Here is a 20,344-nt window from a genome sequence, read left to right as displayed (position 1 = left end):
CCTGGCTCCCAGGTTTGAGTTTATTAATGAGACTCTTTAAGATTCATGCTACAGTGGGGGTTACTTGTAGGGGTGTGGGCACTTCCCCCCACTCTGCTGCACCTGGAAAGCCTTACCCTTCAGAAATGAGGGCTCCTGCCATAGCCGCATAGTTGGAGCTCCAATGCTAATCTTTAGCCTATATATACTCCATCCCCCACCCCCACTCCAGGCCACTTCAGGTAGACCCAGGTGGGTCAAGAGCAGTGGGTTACTCAGGTGAGTGTCTCATGCCTTGATCCACCCCTCTGTGCAGGGGTAGACATCATCAACACACCCAGTTAGGTTGATCTTTTGTCAGGGTGGAGGTGGGGGAGCAGCTGAACTCCTCAAGATGTTGCTTGGCTCAGAAGATAGTAACTCATGATGCATACACCCCAGTGACCAACTTCCTCCATGCCCCAACTCCTAAGGGATGTATAATTTGATGATACCATCAAATTATGAATCCATTGATTAGATCAGAGCCCTTATTTTCCAGTCCCTCTCTAAGATTGGATCCACTACTTGGGAACCAGCCCTTAAACACTTGGGGACACTTCATGTCTAAACTACAACTTAACGTGTGAAAATCAGTTTAGGTCTGTTGAGAACCTAAAGCTTTGTGGGTGCATAGTAACCATCAGGCACATTGCAAGCTGCTTACTTTGGTGGCTCACTGGTGAGTTTGATGGCAGTGGTAGTGATTGTTTTTTTGTTTGTTTGTTTGTTTTTGTTTTTTTTCTTTTCTGAAGTCCTGGTAGCAAACGCTTTCAGCTTCTGGACTGTCTGTCACCTTGGAACCAGAGCACATATATGTATGTTGCCCTGCCGTGGGAAGGCAGGGATTTTGAGGATACTTAAAATCCATGCACTTGGTGACATCATGGGCAGCAATAGTTTGGGGTGATCTTGGGTCTACCTACCAAGTGTGCTGCTGATACAGTGTGGAAATGCAAGCCCTATTCCAATCAACTTGAAGCCCGTCTTTGTGTTGGTGCCCAGGTGCCCAGGTGCCCAGGCGTCAGACATGATGATGGTTACCACAGTCTGCCGGGGAAGGATTGATAGTAGTTGGGTAAATTTTCCTCTTGGGCCATTCCAGGCAAACTCATAGGATAGGGCCTATGGGTTTAAATTGTGTATCTGTTTGTAAATATTTTATCGGCCAGCAATCTTTGAGATCCCTGGCAGTTTGCAGAAATGTGAGACTGTCAAGGTGGAACATTTTAATTGTGTGAACTTCTTGCAGAACACTGGCTGAAATAGCAGCTGCCACATCCGTCCACGTGGTCGCGGTGATTGAACCTATCATCCAGCATGCAGATTGGTTCTTCCCTGGAGGTAATCATGGTGCCAGTCTCATGGGTTGCTGAAGCTGTGTGACAGTAGTATACCATGTTTTAAAAAGAAGAAAACGTGTTGATGATTATGTAATTGGTTTCACTTTCTCATACTTACCTTTAGATTTCATTCATGTGCATTTATATTTTGATATAATGATAATTATATTCTTTTCCATTTCCCTTAGTTTCACTAAAACATATTCAGACAGTATATATTGAATGCTCACTAGTTGCTATGATTATATACTGTGTTCTCGGAAGGAACTTGGCTTCCCTGAGTAGGCAGCCACATAAACAGATCAAATAAACTTGTAACGTAGCAAATTAGGATATTGGAAGAGAATGGTTTGACAAACTTGGGTGCTGAGAAGAGGGAGCCAGGATCTGTGTTCCGGCGTGACGCTGACCGCACAGAGGCCCTTTCCTCAGGGGGTTTCTTCTTCCTGACTATCTGCATGGTTGTTTGGTTTGTGCAAGGACACAAACTAAAGCGGGCAAGGCGAGGGCTGGTCGGAGCTGCTTTGTGCAGTCAGAGAACCAGGGTTTCATTCTGTAGCCGGTGGAATTTCCAGTTTCTCTTGTTGCGCTCCTGGGATCCACAGAGGTTCTCATGGCTTCCTCTTCAGGAACTGGCTGCATGTATGTTAAGTCCACATGTCCCAGCCCTGCTTTCCTCAGTGCAGCCCAGCTGCCCAGTCCACTGCAGCGTGAGCTCCTGCTGCCAGGCTGGGCTCAGTTCTTCTCTTCTGTCTTCCTGTCCTGAGAATCGTTCATTGCTGTTGCTTAGAGAAGATGGGTAGGAGACCGAAGATTGACATGCTGCCTGGGATTTCCTTCAACAAAGTGATTCTTGCAATAAAGAAAAAAAATTGCTATAGGAAGTGAGCCTTTGATGGTGCTTTTCATCTCTGTTTTATATCAAGAGTTTTGATTTCTGTCACTTTTTAAATGATTCAGTAAGTTCTCCATGCTCCTTGACCCTTTCTCAAGTCTTGGATTTCTCTTAAGAGCAGTAGAGCTGTGTGCTCATCTGGCCCTTTTTGGCTTGCCTCCCACTGGGGTCACAGGATCCGTTCTGCAGATGACAGTGCTTGAGCTGCCCTTGTGGAATATGGAGGCTGTCTTTCCACTGGAGTGTTGGAGAGCTCCCCTTGTATGCCAAGTCTCACATCTATTTCTTTCTCTTATGACAGAGATAGAATTCAATGTATCAGAAGCATTTGTTCCTCTTGCTACCCCAAATTCTAATCACTCAACCCACACTGGAAATGACTCTGACTCGGGGACTCTGGAGAGGAAGCGACCTGCCAGCATGGCGGTGATGGAAGGGGACTTAGTCAAGAAGGAGAGGTATGTGTAGAATGGTTACTTCCACAGAAGTAGAAGACCACGGATCTGGTACCGGCTTAATGGCCCCTGTGTAATCCTGCCTTACAGAGTCTAGATAATTCAGAAACCAGCCTGTCAGTCTCTAACCACAAAGGGTGTGGGGGGGGCGGGGGCGGGGGTGAGATAAAGAGTCTGTTAGCCTCCATGCCTGTGCATCAGGCTTTACTTGACACGCTTATGTGCCCCACAGTAGAATGGCCTCACACATATAAATTCACCTAAATGATTTGAGTGTTAGGAAACAAGAGAAAAGACACATAATTAACACATGTGGTTTTGGGCTGAGGATCATATAAGGACAACCACATTTCCCAGTGAGCTGTGAAGAAACATATTTTTGGCATTACTTGGCCTTACAACATTTGCTAACTGCTGAATCCAACATTTAGGTGAAGAAGCCCCAGAATTTGACGGTTCTGGAGGGGAAAATGTATGTTTTAAACTTAGAGGCAGCATGTTTCCATCCTATTGTCTATGGGCAATTTATGAGATGTTCAGTGCTAATTTAGGCCATGTATAATTCTTACCTTTAGAAGGGCAACTCTCCCTGTGTGAGGCAACTTACAGTAGCTCCCCATAAGAGCTGTGTGAAGGAACATGCTGTCTTCATACACGTGACAGAGTTGGCAGGCTCAGTCTCACAGTGGGCTTCTCTTGTTCAGCTTTACCTCTCTAGTCTCTCCCTCTGAAATACACCATCACCCTTTATAATTGAGTTCTGATACCTGAGCATCATCCTGGTCCTACCATTCTTCCCTGGTGGCCTGTTAGAAGAGTAGTCCCTTGAATTTCAGTTACAACATACGGTATTACAAGTCTCACTAGCCCATGACACACAATTCTCAGCTGTCTTCTCTGTATATTCTCCAGTAAATTAATGGAGTCCAGTATCTTAATGTTCCAGACTTAATTAAAAAAGAAAAAGGGTTCTGAAGTAAGTCCATGCAGAAATGGTCTTGATGAAGCGTGTCTGCCTTCCGCCCCGTCCTCCAGGTGCCACCCTCCCAAAAGCAACTCTTTTTTCCAGCCGTATGTAACTCTCAGCTGTGTCCTCATGCACACACAAATGTTTCTATATTCCATGCAAGTTGAGAGCCAGTGCGGTGTGACCTTGCCAGCACTGGTTTGCTTCTGGGCTTGGTTTCCACCTCCTTCCCACACACAGGTTTGAGATGGGAATCAGGTACTAGGGAAATCGACACAGAACATCATGTCACTCCACATGAGGCCTGCCTGTTTGCTTTCAGCTACACACACCAACCTGATGAGTGTGAGGCTTTGCTAAGGTTTAAAACTAGATCCAAGCGCTCGCTTTGGTAACTGGGATGACCACTGACACAACCTTGCCACTTAACTGCATGCTGGGCAACGTGGGTGGCTTTAACCTTTGAGGACCAGAGGGCTTCCGTCTCTTTAGTTGGCTTGCGTGGTGTGTTGACTGTTTCTTCTCTCTGTGTAGCTTTGGTGTGAAGCTTATGGACTTCCAGGCCCACCGGCGGGGTGGCACTCTAAATAGAAAGCACGCGTCCCCTGCTTTCCAGCCGCCACTCCCGCCCACAGATGGCAACGCCTTGGCTCCAGCAGGCCCAGAGCCCCCTTCTCAGAGCTCTAGGGCTGACAGCAGCTCAGGGGGTGGGCCTGTCCCCTCTTCTGCGGGCATATTGGAGCAGGGGCTGAGCCCAGGTGACAGCAGGTAAGGAGCCCACTTCTGCTGGCAGTCAAGGCTCGATGCCCCTACCTTCTTCCAGGTGGCAATCTTTGGCATGGTAGCCATGCCCAAAGATTGTGGTGGCAGAGAGTGAGTCAGATTTGCTTTCACACCATTGGTTAGGTGGGAGAAAAGACTGCAGATTGCTTGTTTGCTTTTCTGTTTGCAGAAGAAGCAACACTTGTGTGTGTGCTTTGATGCTGGAAGTAGAGACTAACCGGTGTCTAACGGTGTGCTCAGCCTCTTCGGTGTGTAACTGTCAGTGTCCACCTCCCTTGCCTCTTGTCATCCGTGTGCTAGCTAGGAAGCATTTGAAAGCAGTGAGCTAGCCGAGTCACAGTTTCTTGGCACTTGTCACCCATTCGCTCACTCAGTAAATACACTCAGTTGCACAGTTTCCCAGTAGCTGCTGTTGCACCAGGCCACCAGCGCACTGGGTGACTGAGTGTCCCTCCACCGCTCAGGGCTTTCAGTTTTATGGGGAGCTGACACATGGGTTCAAGGAAGAAAATAAGGTGGCGTGTTTTCTTAAAAGGCCTGTTCCGTCACTTGAACTTTTGACAAGCCACTGGGAGTCACCTTGAAGAGGAGATACCCTCAGATGGGAGATTTTCATTCTGTTGGTGTTCGGTTCTCTGTGCCGATCAGGCAGCGGCCACAGTTTTCTCTTGCTCAGAACTCATGGTGCTGTAGAAGATGAGCTGTGCCAGAGAGTGCCTAAGTTTTAATTGTCATTGTTTTAATCCTCTTTGGCCAGCCACACAGTGCCATATGATCATATACGAGATCAAGTTAATGTGCACAAAACAAAACCTATTTACCCATGCATAGTTTACCATACTCAGATGGATTGTCCTTGGAGAACTCTCATAGCATCTTTTTGGTTGAGGGAAGTGAAATTGTTAATAAGATAGAACTCTATCTGGTCTTGGTGGTGCAGCCCATAATCCCAAGGTACTTGGGAAGCAGAAGGCTCACAAGTTCAGGGCCAGTCTGGGTAACAGTGAGACCTTGTCTCAAAGTAAAAAACTAAAACTCGGGGCTGAAGCTGTAACTCAAGGCAGAGCACTGACCAGAAGTAAGACGTATGGTATGGCAGAAGATGCCAGAGAGAAAGAGAAGCACAAGCCAGGACTCTTTTCTCTTCCAGTAACTGGACTCAACGCTTTTGTGCATTCATGAGTCCTCCTTGATCCCCGTAATCTAGGGAAGTTCATCTTCAGTCAAAAATCTGAAGCTTTGCCCTTGGCCAGGCTGTATGCATTGCTCTAGGTGCCATGCTGGCCTGTGAGTGACCACTCTACCATACATGGCTTGGTTTTACGGTAAATATTTTTCTGTTTATGTGAGAAAGAGAGTATAAGCAAATGCACATATTTTCATTTCCTCATGACAGTCGGTTTATTTAACCAAAGCTAAATATTTAAGGAAGTAGTTAGTCTTCACTGCAGAAGGAGGAATGGAATGTCAGCCATCAGTCTCCCTTTTGTTTTTATGCTTGAGATATTTTTGTGCACACTTCACACCTGCCCTTTGGTGAACTTGACAAAATGATTGTAATATTTGGTATAGAAAGTTGTGAGCCAGGAAGTAGGAAGTAGGAAGCCTGAATCGGCTCATCCCCTGCTGGCGTCAGCTTTAGGCTGAGTCATCAAGCAGGTCTCAGAATTTCTCTTCCCTTGATCCAGGTAACTGATGCTAGTTAAGCCCTTCTTAATCAGAGTGTTACTTTGCAATGTTAGCTTTGTATAATAGCTAACAAAAATCTCCAAGCCTTGTTTTCTTAAAATAATGTCCAGTTTAAGTACATGCAAAAAAAGAACTGGAGGTTTCTTGTGGATACGCTGAAATGACTGGCCTTCATTTCTGTGGCAAAGTAGCTGAAACTGAGTCTGTTGCAGGGACTTCAAAATGTCTTGTCTCTGAGTAAATACCAGCTCACTAACCTAATGCAAACTATTTAAAATTTCAAATAACCCTCATCTCCCTGGGTTCTCGTATCCACATGTCCAGCTGACTGTAGTCCAGAGAATTTTAAAAACTTTCTTTAGGGCTGGAGAGATGGCTCAGTGGTTAAAAATACTTGGTGCTCTCCCAAAGGACTAGACAGAGTTCAGATCCCAGCACCCACAGGCTTGCAACCACCTGTAACTCTAGTTTTCTAGCTTCTCTGAGTACCTGCGCGCACACCCACCCACCCACACACACACACACACACACACACACACACCTCTTAACAAAACAAAAAAACACTGTATTGCACACTTTTTGATTGCCATTCTCCAGACTGTACCTGTATCCAGCATTCCCATAGCTCCTCCACTGTATTGGTTATTATGAGAGTTGACTTATTGAAGGGTGTTGACAGTTAGTTCTAATGCCATCTTACATACAGGGCTTGAGCATCCTTGACTTTTGGTATCTATAAGAAGTCCTGGAACTTCGCACCCCCAAATCCCATACCAAGGAACAACTGTATTTTATAGAGTACTTAGCGTTTATACCAGGGAATGCCTGAAATCTTAACTTCACCTTTACCCCTCTCAGTCCTCCAAAACCCAAAGACACTGTGCCTGCAGCTGTCCCTGCACCAGGAAGAAACAACAACCAGGTGACCACGGGCCCAAGCCAGGCCCAGGCAGGTGGCAGCTCCCATCAGCTCTCAGTGGGCACACCTCACAGTGCAGCTGGTCCCAGCCCTCACACTCTGCGTCGAGGTAAGTGGCCTGCACTCCTTGTACTTGGGGAGGGTGTAAGAACTTCCTACAGGTACTCCAAAGAATCAGTTATGAAAGCTCTGAGAAATCTTTGTCATGACTGTTACCAAATAATAAGCAGGCAAATCAGGCATTAAAACGAAAAAACATCAGAAGAAACTGAAAAAAAAAAAAAATAGAGAAAAGAAAGCAGGAACTATAAAGCTTAGCATCAGAAAGAAGGCTCTGCAGAGTCACTCCTGGATTTCTCGGGATTTGGTGTCCCAAGCTGTGCTGTGTTTGGGAACCACCGCAGCCTCTCTGCTACTAACCCTTGTGAGCCAGAGCTTCAGGGCTAAGGGTTTTCTGGTTCTGGAGTAACATCATCTCACCAGTTCCCACCTGTCTCCTTTGCCCTCCTCAACCCAGCAGCCAAGGCCATTGCTTTGAAACACAAAGAAGCTATGCCACCAGATCCATCTCTGCACAGACACAAGTCATTCTCTCATGCCACTGTTTGGGGGGGGGGGCGGTGGTGGTGGTGGTGGTGGTGGTGGCGGCGGCGGCGGCGGCGGCGGCTAGAGCATTTTTCTTCAGTTCTCTCTGAGCCCTGTGCCACAGGGCACATGTGGAGGTCAGAAGACAGCCTTGGGTGTTGGTCCTTGCCTTCCTCCTGTTTGAGACAGGGTCTCTTGTTTTTCCGCTGTGTACACTGGGCCAGCTGCATGGGAATGTGTGGGCATTCTCTCATCTCCATCTCCCATCCCTCCATTGGAGCCGCGGCATCACAGGCGTGCGCTACTGTTGCCTGGCTTTACTCACACTTGCAGAGTGAGTGCTTTGCCTGCCTGAGGTGTTGTCCTAGGTACTGAGCGTTTGTCTTAGCCTGGATTTCTAAATCTTGTTTGTCACTCTCTTCAAGAGCTTAGTGAGCTCAGGTCTTAGATGTCTCATGCCCCTCAGCATCTTCCCCTTGTGTGCCTGCCACAGAGATGGCACTCAGTAAGCTCATGTGGTCTGGGCTCTGGGTGCCTCCTAGGTCTAGAAAAACTGGGACTGATTTTATCCCTACCTTAGTCATTGTTCTGTTGCTGTGAAGAGACACCATGGTCAAAGCAATTCTTATAGAAGAAAGCGTTTAACTGAAGGCTTGCTTACAGTTTTAGAGGGTTTGTCCATTATCATGGCAGGAAGCAGGCGGGCCTGGTGCTGGGGCAGTAGCTGAGAGCTTTACATCCTGATCTACAGGCAGCAGACACATGGAGAGACACTGGGCCTGAGGTGGGCTTTTGAAACCTCAAAACCCACCCCCAGTGACAAACCTCCTCCAACAAGGCCACACCCCCTAATTCTTCAAGCAGTTCCACTAACTGGTAACTAAGCATTTGAACTTATGAGCCTGTGGGGACCTTTCTCATTCAAAACACCACACACAGTCCCTGACTCTGAACCTTTGTTGATGTCTGGAGCTGATTTTGGTTGTCACAAAAGGAGAGAGGTAACAACCATTTAGGGGGCAAAGGCCAGGGATGCTACTGAGCAACCAGAGTGTGCAAGCTTCTGAATTAATTTGCAACCTATCTGTTAGTGGTATTAAAGTGGAGAAACCATAGACTAGAGAGGGACATGTTCTAACAAAGATGTACCAGGGAAGCCACACCTCTTACTCCAGGTCAAGCCAGTTAAATTCCATGTTGACCAGGTTGCCCTTTGTTCCCTAGCAGTACTTACTAGAGTGTGAAAGATCCTCACCTCACAGGATCCTGTAATTCTGGTTACAAGAAACAGTGAATTTATCATAGCAAGGGGCACTTGTGTGAAGCATATGTTTCTGAGTTTGTTTGTTTGTTTGTTTGTTTTTAACATCTCTCTGAAATTAGTACTAGGGAAAGATAGTCCTTTACTATTGGAAAACCTTCAGGTAGGAAGGATGAGGAGGATATAGGCATGATACAGCAGAGAAGTCACACCTCAGGGCCACCAGGATAGCTGGGTGTTAGGACTAAGACTGTCTCTCTTATAAAGAGAAAAGGTTTCTTTGGGTTTATAGTCCTGGAGGCTGGAAATCCAAGGATAACGTGGTGCCAGTCTCTGCTCAGCATATGGTGAGGGCCATGTGCAAAGCAGAAGAGAAGGGGACTTCAGAAGAGAGCCAGGGAGCCAGACTCCTACCTTAGTGCACCTATTCCTTCCAGAAAGGCAAGAACCCATTCATGAGGCTCCTCCTCAGGTCTCCCAACTAGGCCTTGCCTCCCACCATTGCTACCGCAAGTTGAGATACCAACACACAGACTGGGAGCAGAGTCTGAAGTCATAGCACTGGACTTGGAATAATATCACATAGACTTCTTGCACATGTGCTCATGGGACTTCCAGAGAAGTTGCAGCCCTTTGTCCAGGACCAGGCCCCTAGAGCAATGCATGACAACGTGAGAGCCTCTTCTCTTACTCGATCTCAGTTCTTCAGTTGATGACTCGAGTGTGTGTGTTCCTCATGGAAGGTGCTCACACTCCAGCATGTGGGCTGCAAGGGCTCCAGGAACAGCAGCCAGGCCACTCTGCTTCTCGCTCTGCTCCCTTTCTTTCTGGCCATGCTCTTGCCATTGGATTCTCACATGCAAGGGTAAGCACATGCCTCTGGCACCGTTCTGTACTGGAGAACACAAGAGGCACAGGACTGACTGCTTGGGAGAGGCATCCAGACTAGTAAGAAGGGGAACAGGTTGGGAAGGGTTGGAATGTTTTCCACCACAAAGCCAGTTGAACTCTGAAGCAGGGCAGCTGAGCGGTAGAGCTGCTTGGGGTGAGATGAGGAGATGACAGGCCGTTCACAGGCAGCGTCGTCAGAAAAGCTGACTAGACCATTGCAGTGACCCATGGAAGCTGGCAGTAGCCGCAGGAGAGGAATGCAGGAGGTCTGGCTTGTGTCTTTGATGCCACCTTTAATGCAAGGCCATTGTAGAAGAGGGAAAAGGCCCTGGACTCCAGTGTGTTCTGGCTTTAGCCTAAAGGTACACACTGGTTACAGGATGCTAACTCGACCTTTCCTAATGGATCTTGCATATATATAGGGGAAATAAAAATATGGAGAGGGGCAAGATATAGGAGGATCAAAAGTAGAGGAGTGTTACAAGTATTAAATTCACTGTTGGTTTTTTGAGACAGGGTCTTGCTATGTAGCCCAGGCTAGCCTCACACACTCAAAGTGCTCCAACCTTGGCCTCCTGAGTGCTGGGATTTCAGATTTGTGCCGCCCTCCCTCCCTCCCCCGTAACATTGTGTATCTATCTGTACACTCCACAAATGTTAATATACATTAATGCATCTTTGAGGCAGGAAGGCAAGCTCAGTACGGGTGTGGTTACAAGCCCCCACTTCATCCTGACTGCCCCCCTGTCCTGTACTGCCGTCCTTCCCATCTGTCCTGCCCATAGGCCTCCCTGCCTGAGCTCAGCTGTAGCTCTGCTTTCAGAGTTGGCTGCACAGCACCAGGCCTGCCTGCCCACAGGACACCTCAGCACCAGCACCTCCACATGGTCCCAGACAAGACCCTTTTTCCCAGCCCTGCCTTGGGCCCTACTGCCCTGTGCACTGTTCTCAGGCTTCCTCTCCTGCGTCTCCTGCAATGTAAATGTCAGGCATGACATGTTCTTCGGTGTGAGTTTACAGTGAGTACCGCTTAGAGCAGAAAACCAGACCTTTTTTCTTCTTCTTTTTCTCATTGCTTACATCAACCAGAGTATGGCTGATACTCCAGAGAGCTTTTCCTTTGTAGGCTGACAGGTGGTTTCTGTGGGGGAAGGTTTCCTGAGTGGCTAAGCTCAGAGTTCTAGGCCAGTTTAGCAGAGCAGACACCACTTGGATTCTGGGCCCTGTAAATAGGAAGAGAAGCAGTGTGGGAAAGAAGAGGAAAAAGAATCCAGGGAGGCCGCATGACATAGGTTTGAATCTGTTCCATCACTTACTAGGTACGTGGTTGCTTAGAAAATAACCTGCCTGCTCTGGGCTTCCTTTTTCCACTCTGGGCCAGTCCCACAGTGAACTACTGGGATGCACATGAGATGTGCATGAAAGGCCTGGTGTGCACGCACAGTAGTGGGCCAGCCCCACAGTGAGCTAGTGAGATATCAGGAGGTGTGTGTGTGTGTGTGTGTGTGTGTGTGTGTGTGTGTGTACAGGAGTGGGCCAGCCCCACAGTGAGCTAGTGAGATGACAGGAGACGTGTGTGTGTGTGTGTGTGTGTGTGTGTGTGTGTGTGTGTGTGTGTGTGTGTGTGTACAGGAGTGGGCCAGCCCCACAGTGAGCTAGTGAGATGACAGGAGGTGTGTGTGTGTGTGTGTGTGTGTACAGGAGTGGCACCTGCTCCCTTCTGTCCTCTGCTTCCTTCTCCCTGTCTTGGTGTTACCAGTGTGACCTCTGGAGAAGTAGAAATGTGTTCAGGGTTCTCCACTCTGCCCCTCCCCCCTCTTACCGCCACATTCTCTTCAGATCTCAGCTGGCCTCAGAGTAGGGATTTGCTTCAGCTCATGTTAGGGAAACTGCTGCTGCTTTATTTATAATTAAGACTAGAAGCCGGGCGGTGGTGGCGCACGCCTTTAATCCCAGCACTCGGGAGGCAGAGGCAGGCGGATCTCCGTGAGTTCGAGGCCAGCCTGGTCTACCAAGTGAGTTCCAGGAAAGGCGCAAAGCTACACAGAGAAACCCTGTCTCGAAAAACCAAAAAAAAAAAAAAAAAAAAAAAAAAAAAAAAAAAAAAAAAGACTAGAATGTGTCTGGAATTGGCAGAATTTCCATGAGTAAAAACCAAAGTCGGACTGAGGACTGTAGCCCAGTGCTAAAATGATTGCTTAGCATGGAGGCTCTGGGGTCAGTCCTCTGTGGCCATCCTCCCCCCCCCCACACACACACCCTGGCCCCTGTAGAAGATCCGTGGGCAGAGTTCAGAGTGGGGTGAGCTGCCTCTCTCTGTTCTTCCCTCCTGAGTTGGTTCCCACACTGAAGTCATGAGGGGACTCTGGAGAAAGGGCTTCCGAGGGGCCCACAGTTTGCTATTTTGTATGGGTGTGTAGCTTAAAAACTGAGTTTTCCGTTTTCTTCCTTTTGAACTTGTAAAATGACAGGTCACTAAAGGTCTATACGTGTATCATGCCCTGAGCTTTTTACATGAATCCCTTGTGTTGGACTAGTCTAAGTCTGCAGAGACGTTCTGTTCCCACTTCCACTTGGCCCTGTTACCCCCGTTGTTACTGTCTGACGTCACACTGCATTTGTCACAGCTGAGACCAGTGACAGTAGTCACTAACTGCACGCCAGGTTCAGGTTTTCTGTTTGTTCATAGTGGCCATCTTCCATTCCAGTTCCCGCCCAAGAGACTTCTTGGCACAAAGGTCTTCCTGGCTCCAGTGTCCTCGGGGCTGGGAAGGGCTCTGTTTTCACTTGTGTTTCTGTAGCTGTTAGTTGTACATGGGGGGGGGGGGGTCCTGGGGCTTGGCGCTCACACAGCAGGCCCCCTCTTGGCGCATTCCAGGTGGGGGCATGCGGTCCTGCTGAGCCGCACCCCTCCTTACTGACCCTGATCTCACTCTTCTGTGCAGCTGTGAAGAAGCCTGCCCCGGCACCCCCCAAACCAGGAAACCCGCCTCCTGGCCACCCTGGGGGTCAGAGCTCTCCTGGCACGGGCACATCCCCAAAGCCGAGCACACGCAGCCCTTCGCCGCCCCTGCAGCAGGCCTCAGGCATGCGCCGCTGCTCCAGCAGCCTGCCTCCCATCCAGGCGCCCAGCCACCCACCACCACAGCCCCCCACACAGCCCCGGCTGGGCGAGCAGGGACCAGAGCCGGGCCCCACGCCACCGCAGACCCCCACACCACCCAGCACCCCACCCTTGGCCAAGCAGAATCCCACGCACAGTGAGACTACACAGCTGCATGGAACCCTCCCAAGGCCGCGACCCGTGCCCAAGCCTCGCAACCGGCCAAGCGTGCCGCCACCCCCGCATCCGCCTGGCACCCACGCGGGGGATGGCAGCCTCGCGCCGGCGGCGGCGCCCACAGCACCTACAGCCTCCAGAATCGTCACTGGTGAGTAGCAAGGGGTCCAGTGTTCCCTCAGGCTTCTCTGGAGGGCAGTCATCTCCTGCACTGCTTTTATGCCAAGACAGCAGAGATGAATACCCGTGGCACAGATCATAAAGCTTGCAGTTTTCTTCTGGGTGTAAGATTATCTTCGTTCACATACTGGAAAGTCTAATGTATTTAAGTCCAGGTAGAAGGTATCGTACAACATTGGCATGGAGTTCATAGTGAATTCCTTCTCGGTAGCCCATACTTGGAGACAAGAGGATCCGGAGCCTCATGTACAAAGCAAGTCCCGGGCCATCCTAAACTTACTATTCTAAAAATAAAAAAGGCACATACTAAGTGCAGAATTTCAGAAGCGGGTATAATAGAAAGCACCATATATGCTAAATCAGATGCTCCAGAAAAGCAGATCTCCCAAGCAGATCACATCACTGTGCTAGCCTCAGATGGCTTGGCAGGGATAAGCAGGGATTTTGCTGCCATCCCCTTGAATCATGCCTAGGAATTGGGTTGATGATACAGACTGTAGCGCTACCTTTGGGATGTTTTTATAGCTATCCTATAAAACATGATCATTTTATTTGACTATATCAAGAATATATCTACACCAGGTACTGGACTTTGCTATTTAGTTTGAAAAGGAATGGGTTCTTTAGTGTTTGTAATGGTCATTTGGGCTGTGCATCACTTCTTAACCGCAGCTTGCTTTTAATTACAGCAGCCTAGCTGTGGGTTGTCCTGTATGGAAGCATGCTAGTAGAAGCCACTGAACTGTACCTCTGGTTCTCCAGCCTTCACAAGTGGACTTCTCAACAGATGATGACCCAACACTGTACCCAAAATAATGAGTTAACTGACTCCGGAACATAATGCTTAGTTTAACCCACGTGTTACCAGTAGTTAATAGCTGTTCCTATGACAGCAGGATGTTTATTTGATTAGCACAAAGCCACATTGGTTTGTTTGCTGTTTGTCTCCCACTAGATGCCCTTCCTAGTGCCCTCACAGGTGGGGAAGGTTTCCAGAACTAAAGGTCTGTAACCCCTCAGCAGCTTCAGCTGCAGCTGCAAACGCTCCCGCTTAGCCATGTTCTGTGTGTGTGCTTTTGACTTTGTGCTCAGCGTGGCCATTTGAGTCCATGCCGTGGCCATCAGTCAGCCGTCCATTCTGTACCAGAGAGTCATGCCTTTGGTCCCATCGACAGCACTTGAGCTTTGGCTTTCCCCAAATCTAAGAGGTGGCTCTCACCAGGCTGAGGTCACGGTTTGAAGCCCCCAGTGAGATGCTGTGTTGCTCCATTTTTGTCTGGGTGAGCCTCTCCCGGTGTCGTGCTCTTCTCAGTACCGTTTCCCTGCCACTGGCATATCAACATCCAGCAAGGGACCAGGGTACCATCAGCACAGGCAGTTGTGCATCCCTGTGTTTTGTGCTTGAATTTTTAATTTTCTATCTTAAGTGCAAGGTAACTGCATGGAGCTTCTTAATTGATGTCTAAAATTCTCAGCCCCCTCCAAACTTCCCCAAATAATCCTCCCCTGAACTCCCTTTAAGCCCCTTTGCGTTCCAGCGTGCTTACATTTGCTTTCCTAAGCTGTATGGGCATTTAAAACAATGAGGCTCCTCTGAACATACCTTTGGGCGTGTCCTGGGCCAGCAGAAGGCTCCTGTGTGGTAGGGCTGCTTTCATCAGAGCCCTTAGCCTTTTGTAGGGTACATACTGTATGTGTTCACGGTTAGTTCAAGTTGAAATGATGGAGGAGGATATAGGCATCCATCTGCTTTCCTCAGGATCTGGTGATTAATCCAGTAGTTGAGTGACTAAACTTTAGTTAAGGCTGAGCCTTTTAATACTTTAATACTTACAACTCCCAAATTCTACTCAGTCCTGTCCTTTTTATCTAGACTAGAAAGAAGATTGCAAACCAGGATTATGCCTGTTCGTAATACCATAGTCACCTTTGGTGGTATATGCCAAGATTGCTGTAATTGATTTATCAGTCAGTTAGATGGGTGAAATTTTACATTTAAAAATGTTCTAAAGTGTTACCTATCTTTTTTAATCTTTGCTATAAATTTTCTTAGCACAAGAAATACAAGGTCCCTGTAACTTCCTTTGTATTACTGTAGCATTAACCTAAAGTATCTTAACATCCCCTGGCCTAGCCTTGGAAGTGTACACAAGGCCAGCATTTGGAATCTAGGAATCCCTTAGCATTGACCACGCTGTTAGTGACTCTTCCTGGATATAGCCGATGGTTTTCAAGAGAAAGGAAAGAACGGCACAGTCTTTTGTTATGACATGCTTTAGCTTGGAGAACTTTGGAAAGATTCCTGAAAACATCTCACCCATTTGGATTATTTAATTGGAAAGAGCTGGAGTAAGGTTTAAGGGATTAAGGTGAGTGCTTGTGGGCAGAGCAGGCTGCCAAGCTGACTTGTAGTCCACTCCTCTCCCCAGAGTTCAGTATCTGAGCTCTGGAGAAGGGAAGGATTCTGAGTCATTCTGAAGGTCAAACTCTCATTATAACTCTGCAAAGCAGGAGGATTTTAGCAAAGAGTATTCTAATTTAAACATTTTATTAAATAATTTAGATGTATGACCTGCCATATTCAGTAAGAACTGAAATTGGAATGTTTAATGGTAAGGAAAAGGCAACTGATTGGCCAAAGCATTTTTGCTACTTTATGATCATATTTGTGCACTAATGGCTGTCACTAACCAGTCACCCTAACCCTGCCTGCCTGCATCCCTACTAATAGTGCATGCACTAAGGAGGGCTGGCCTTATCCATGCTTGCTGTCCGTTGTTCTAAGTACTAAATGTGTTCACAGACTTGTAACAGGTGGTCACTGGGCTGGCCTCATCACTCCTTCATCGCATTCCTTCCTCTGTCCAGCAGGCTTGAGATGTAGTAGACAGAGCATGTGCTGTAGCATCGGAGACATTCTTGGGAAGGTGCAACCTGGTTGATGTGTTAAGTGCCAGCGTTGGGCACAAGTGGTAAAGGAATTTAATTAGATGGAATAAGAAAGGCTCAAATAGCCCATAATAGACAGTGGGTGGGCGAATGAGAGTTATCTATTGCCATGTCACATGCCAGACTAGGCACACCCAGAGAGCCAGAGGTCAGGGGTGCCACCTGGTGTTAAGGTCTTTATTATAGTTGTGGAAGTCTGTGTACAGCCTGCCTTTAAAGGATGTCTCGTTTTGTTTTCTGAAGACAGCGTGGTCCATGATCTCATTTGCCCTGTAGGGCTTTCATCCCAGCATTATGATTTCCCTTTACATCTCGTGCCATTGCCCACACAGTAACATAGTACTATTTCATCAACTACGTGTGTTGTTATTACTTGTAGCTGAACATTTGCAGGGCTTCTACTTCCAATTGCATTTTAGTCCTCAGATGGCATATTCATGGGAAGTCAGATATTCAGGAGATTGAGTATCTCCCCTTTGACTAGAACCAGTGTTTCTCAACCTGTGAGTCACAACCCCCAAACAACCATTGGAAAACACAGAGATTTACATGGCGACTCGTAGCAGTAGCAAAATTACAGTTATGACGTATCAACAAAATAATTTTCTGGTCAGGGGTCATACAACATGGAAACGGTATTAAAAGGTCACAGCACTAGGAAGGCTGAGAACCACAGGGCTGGAGCAGTAAGAGGCTGACTGTTGTTCGCAGACCAGAGCTTGCTAAGGGATAGGATCCAGGCTCTCAGAGCTGAGGATAGAAACTGACCAGTGGCAGCGGTGTTTGAGGCTTCACTTTGCATTGTGTTGCTTTCCACGGTGTTTGGATCTGATATTTGTACAAGCCATTATCAAAATAGCATTTTTGAAGAAAAGGGTTACAGCCTAAAGCACATAATCAAATTTATTGGAGTGAAAATTCTTCTAGATCCATACCCTAAACTGTAGAGTGCCAGTCCTGCCCCTTGGAGGGTCTGTCTCCCATATAAAGACACTGATTCAACAAAGAATGGGTTCCATTTGTTGGGGCCCCAAGTCCATCATTCTGTCTTTACTGTGCCTTAGAGCCAAGGCCTGTTACCTGGTGCTCTCTTCTGGATTTCTTGTTATTTTTTAAATTATCTGTAATATGAACTTAACGCCAAGCAATGAACTTATAGACCAGCCTTTCTTGGAATACAGATAGCATATATAAAATCATATCTAGACATGTGTAGAAGCATTAAAAGAGGGGGAAAGAAAACTGTGGGTGTCTTCTAAAGTGACCCTTTTCTTGGCTGCAATTAACTGGGTGTTCAAGACTTCAGCCATTGTCTCCTCAGATAAAATCTTCTCCTTCAGGACCCTCATGGAAGAGTAGCAGAGTCTTTGGGGAGATAGAGAAACATAATGTCCACAGAGCCCAGACATCCTGACTCATGCTGGCTTGTCACATTGATAGAGTGGTGTCCCTGTGCACCTCCCTCTGTCTGATGAATGAGAAGAAAGCCAGATTGTCCTCTAGAAAGGCTTGGTGGCTGGCACACAGGTAGAGATGCTGAGAAGCAGGAATCTGGTTAGGATGTCTTTGCATTCTGCGTACCCCACCAGCTCATGTCTGTTCCTTAGGCTTTGTGAACTCTCTGGACTGGCGGTACCATCTTTGGTAGGAGATTGGGGGAAGAGACTGAAATTGCGATGATTTTGTTTACTGCTGCCTTTGAGTCATGGCTGAGGCTGTGACAGGGAGGTTTGGAAAGATGTTTGCACCAGCCCACTATTGATCTGCCCATCTGCTGCCCAGCTACAAGGTTTATAGTGTCTGCTTTGTGCCAGTCATGGCTGTAAAGCACTGAACAAAACATATGCCCTTGCCCTAGGTGAGCCACAGGTCTGAGTCCTTCTTAATTCTGTGCGGACAGACTGCTCTTGACTGTGTCTCTGAATCATGAGATTCAGACCCGTTCAGTTGGTTTCCTAGTTACTATAAAACCTGAACTGTCCAAAATGGTACTGAGCGCCTGGACCCTTTAACTCCTTGGCACCTCTATAATCTAGGAATTTCCCCCAGTTATGGTGCAGGGACAAGTCTTTTGATCCAGGAGTCACTGAGAGAAAAGGAATATACCCCCAGGAAAAAGTAGACCATAGCTCAAAACTACAGGGACAGAGGCTAGAAGGCACTTTTAGGGAAGGGGCAGAAACCAATCTCCTGGCTTACCTATGGGTTTCATCAGGGCTCTGTCTGTCTCATTCACTGTTACATCCTCAGCAGGCAGAGCAGGGCCTGGCATGTGGTGATCTGGAAGAGAGCTGTGGTGAATGAAGGGTCTCGTGAGCATGGACTGGGAGGGCAGTGGCTTAAGGACCATACATTTGCCGTCTTACTGAAGGAATTTTCAGTCAGCAGAAGAAGACGTGAAAAGAGATTTCAGTGTATTAGTATTAGAAGAAATAGATTTAGAGATTTGGTGATCCACTTAAGTTGTCAATGAGGGGTGAGTGTGCCCCATGGGGGACACTTAATGGTGCCTGGAGACATTTCAGGTTGTCACTCTGGGGGTCAATAGTCTGTATGCCACCGGCCTCTGGTGGGCAAAAGCCAGGGATTCTTCTCAACATCCTACAGTGCACAGGATAGTCCTGCATCTCAGAATGACTCAGTCCAAGCTTGGACTAGGTAGAAGCTGAGGTCGCAGTTTTATCTCCAGGAGGAAACCCCTGTAGCCTCAGAAGTGAGTTCTCCCAGGGCGCTCTTCCCCTCAACTTAGATGTTGTTAGGAGCCCATAGTTGGTGACTAGAGGTCTAGGTGAAAGTGGATTTTCCTTTACTCAGAGCAAGCGTATGGGCTGCCCAGGCTGTCAGGAGTACCAGTCGGCTAGAGGAGGCAACTGTGTCTAGGGTCTCAAGGGCTTGACTTCTCATGGCTGCCGAGGCCTCTCGAAAGGGGCTGCTTTTATTCATGGGCTGACTCAGACCCTCCAGCCTCTCTCTGTGCCTTTGGTGGCATCTTGGACCTGACCCTCACTGATACCATGTTTCTTCATGTTTTTGTCCAGACACCAATTCTAGGGTTTCAGAATCACTTCGCAACATCTTTCCTGAAATACATTCAGACTTGGCAAGCAAAGAAGTGCCTGGCCACATTCTGCTGGACATAGACAATGACACAGAAAGTACCGCATTGTGAGAAGAGCCACTCCAGCCTTTGGCCCTCCATCCCGGTGAGCGGAACTGGGTCAGGCAAGCCTCTGTCCCTGCAGACCAAACAGTGAAAAGCTTTCAGTGGGGGAAGGAAGGTCTGACTCCACAGGACTAGACTCCCACGGCCCAAGGAGAAGGTGAAGGGCCAGTACTCAAAGCTGAATGACCTGGGTCGTGAAGGAGTTGGCTTGCTTTATAAATGGACGAAAATCATGCCAAAAATGATAGAACAAAGACATACCTACAGCGGAAAGAGTATTATTACTGCTGAGATATATATGGGAAGCCTTTGCCCATGCTGTTAACACAGACAGCCACTTGGAGTGACTAAGAAGAGACTTACCTATCTATTTAATAAAACACATTAATTATGCAAGTTACCTACTTCCTGCTACTTGGACTTTGGTCACCACGCACCAGAGGGAGCTTCTGTTCCTTCAGACTTGCTGCAGAACCCTTTTGTATTACATACAGCCTGTGTCTCCTCCAACCCCAGAACCTCGGGCATTGATGGCGACTGCTGGTTCTGTCGCCTCGTCAAACTGGATGTGAGTCGTGCCTTGTGGATTGCCAGACTATGGAGAGAAATATACTGTTCTTTTTTAAAAAAACAAAACGAAACAAAACAACGTAATTGCTACTTGATAAAAGTTGAATGTTATTCTAGTTTCGTGTTTAATTTGAATTAAATATATTCTGTGGTTTATATGAAAACTTGCCAATTCTTGGAGGCAAACTTGGGCGCGCGCGCATGTGTTTGTGTGTGTGTGTGTGTGTTGCTCCCGTGCGTCTGTATGGATTTGAAAGAATAGAGAGACACTAGCATGATAGTTTCAGCACTAGGAAAGAGAGAGTTAAAAGTTTGAGGCCAGCCTGGGTTACACAGCAAGACTGGGGTGGGGGTGGGGAACCAGGTATGGTGGTACATGCCTGTTATCCCAGCGTT

The 20,344-nt window shown here is 47.6% G+C and overlaps 1 protein-coding gene across 10 annotated transcripts in view; it reads left to right on the top strand.

Moving 5' to 3' along the window:
• The window catches only part of Arhgap17 (Rho GTPase activating protein 17), an 87,775-nt gene extending 67,663 nt beyond the window's left edge, over positions 1 to 20,112 (top strand). For 2 of the 10 annotated variants that reach the window (XM_076551839.1, XM_076551796.1), the window contains 6 exons: positions 1,271 to 1,362; positions 2,558 to 2,714; positions 4,213 to 4,446; positions 7,009 to 7,178; positions 12,752 to 13,237; positions 19,254 to 20,112. In XM_076551839.1, coding sequence (XP_076407954.1) covers positions 1,271 to 1,362; positions 2,558 to 2,714; positions 4,213 to 4,446; positions 7,009 to 7,178; positions 12,752 to 13,237; positions 19,254 to 19,384 — 1,270 coding nt within the window. In that variant the 3' untranslated portion in view covers positions 19,385 to 20,112. Of the gene's footprint in view, positions 1 to 1,270; positions 1,363 to 2,557; positions 2,715 to 4,212; positions 4,447 to 7,008; positions 7,179 to 12,751; positions 13,238 to 14,221; positions 14,271 to 15,829; positions 15,879 to 19,253 lie in introns of all 10 variants that reach the window. The other 8 variants (XR_013044710.1, XR_013044713.1, XM_076551810.1 and 5 more) reach the window with 8 other exon arrangements.
• The last annotated feature ends 232 nt before the right edge of the window (positions 20,113 to 20,344 follow it).

The sequence above is a fragment of the Peromyscus maniculatus genome, chromosome 1 (assembly GCF_049852395.1).
Source record: "Peromyscus maniculatus bairdii isolate BWxNUB_F1_BW_parent chromosome 1, HU_Pman_BW_mat_3.1, whole genome shotgun sequence".
In the NCBI taxonomy this organism is placed as follows: Eukaryota; Metazoa; Chordata; class Mammalia; order Rodentia; family Cricetidae; genus Peromyscus; species Peromyscus maniculatus.
Note: the sequence above shows the minus strand (reverse complement) of the source record. Positions and strands in the feature narration are given on the sequence as shown.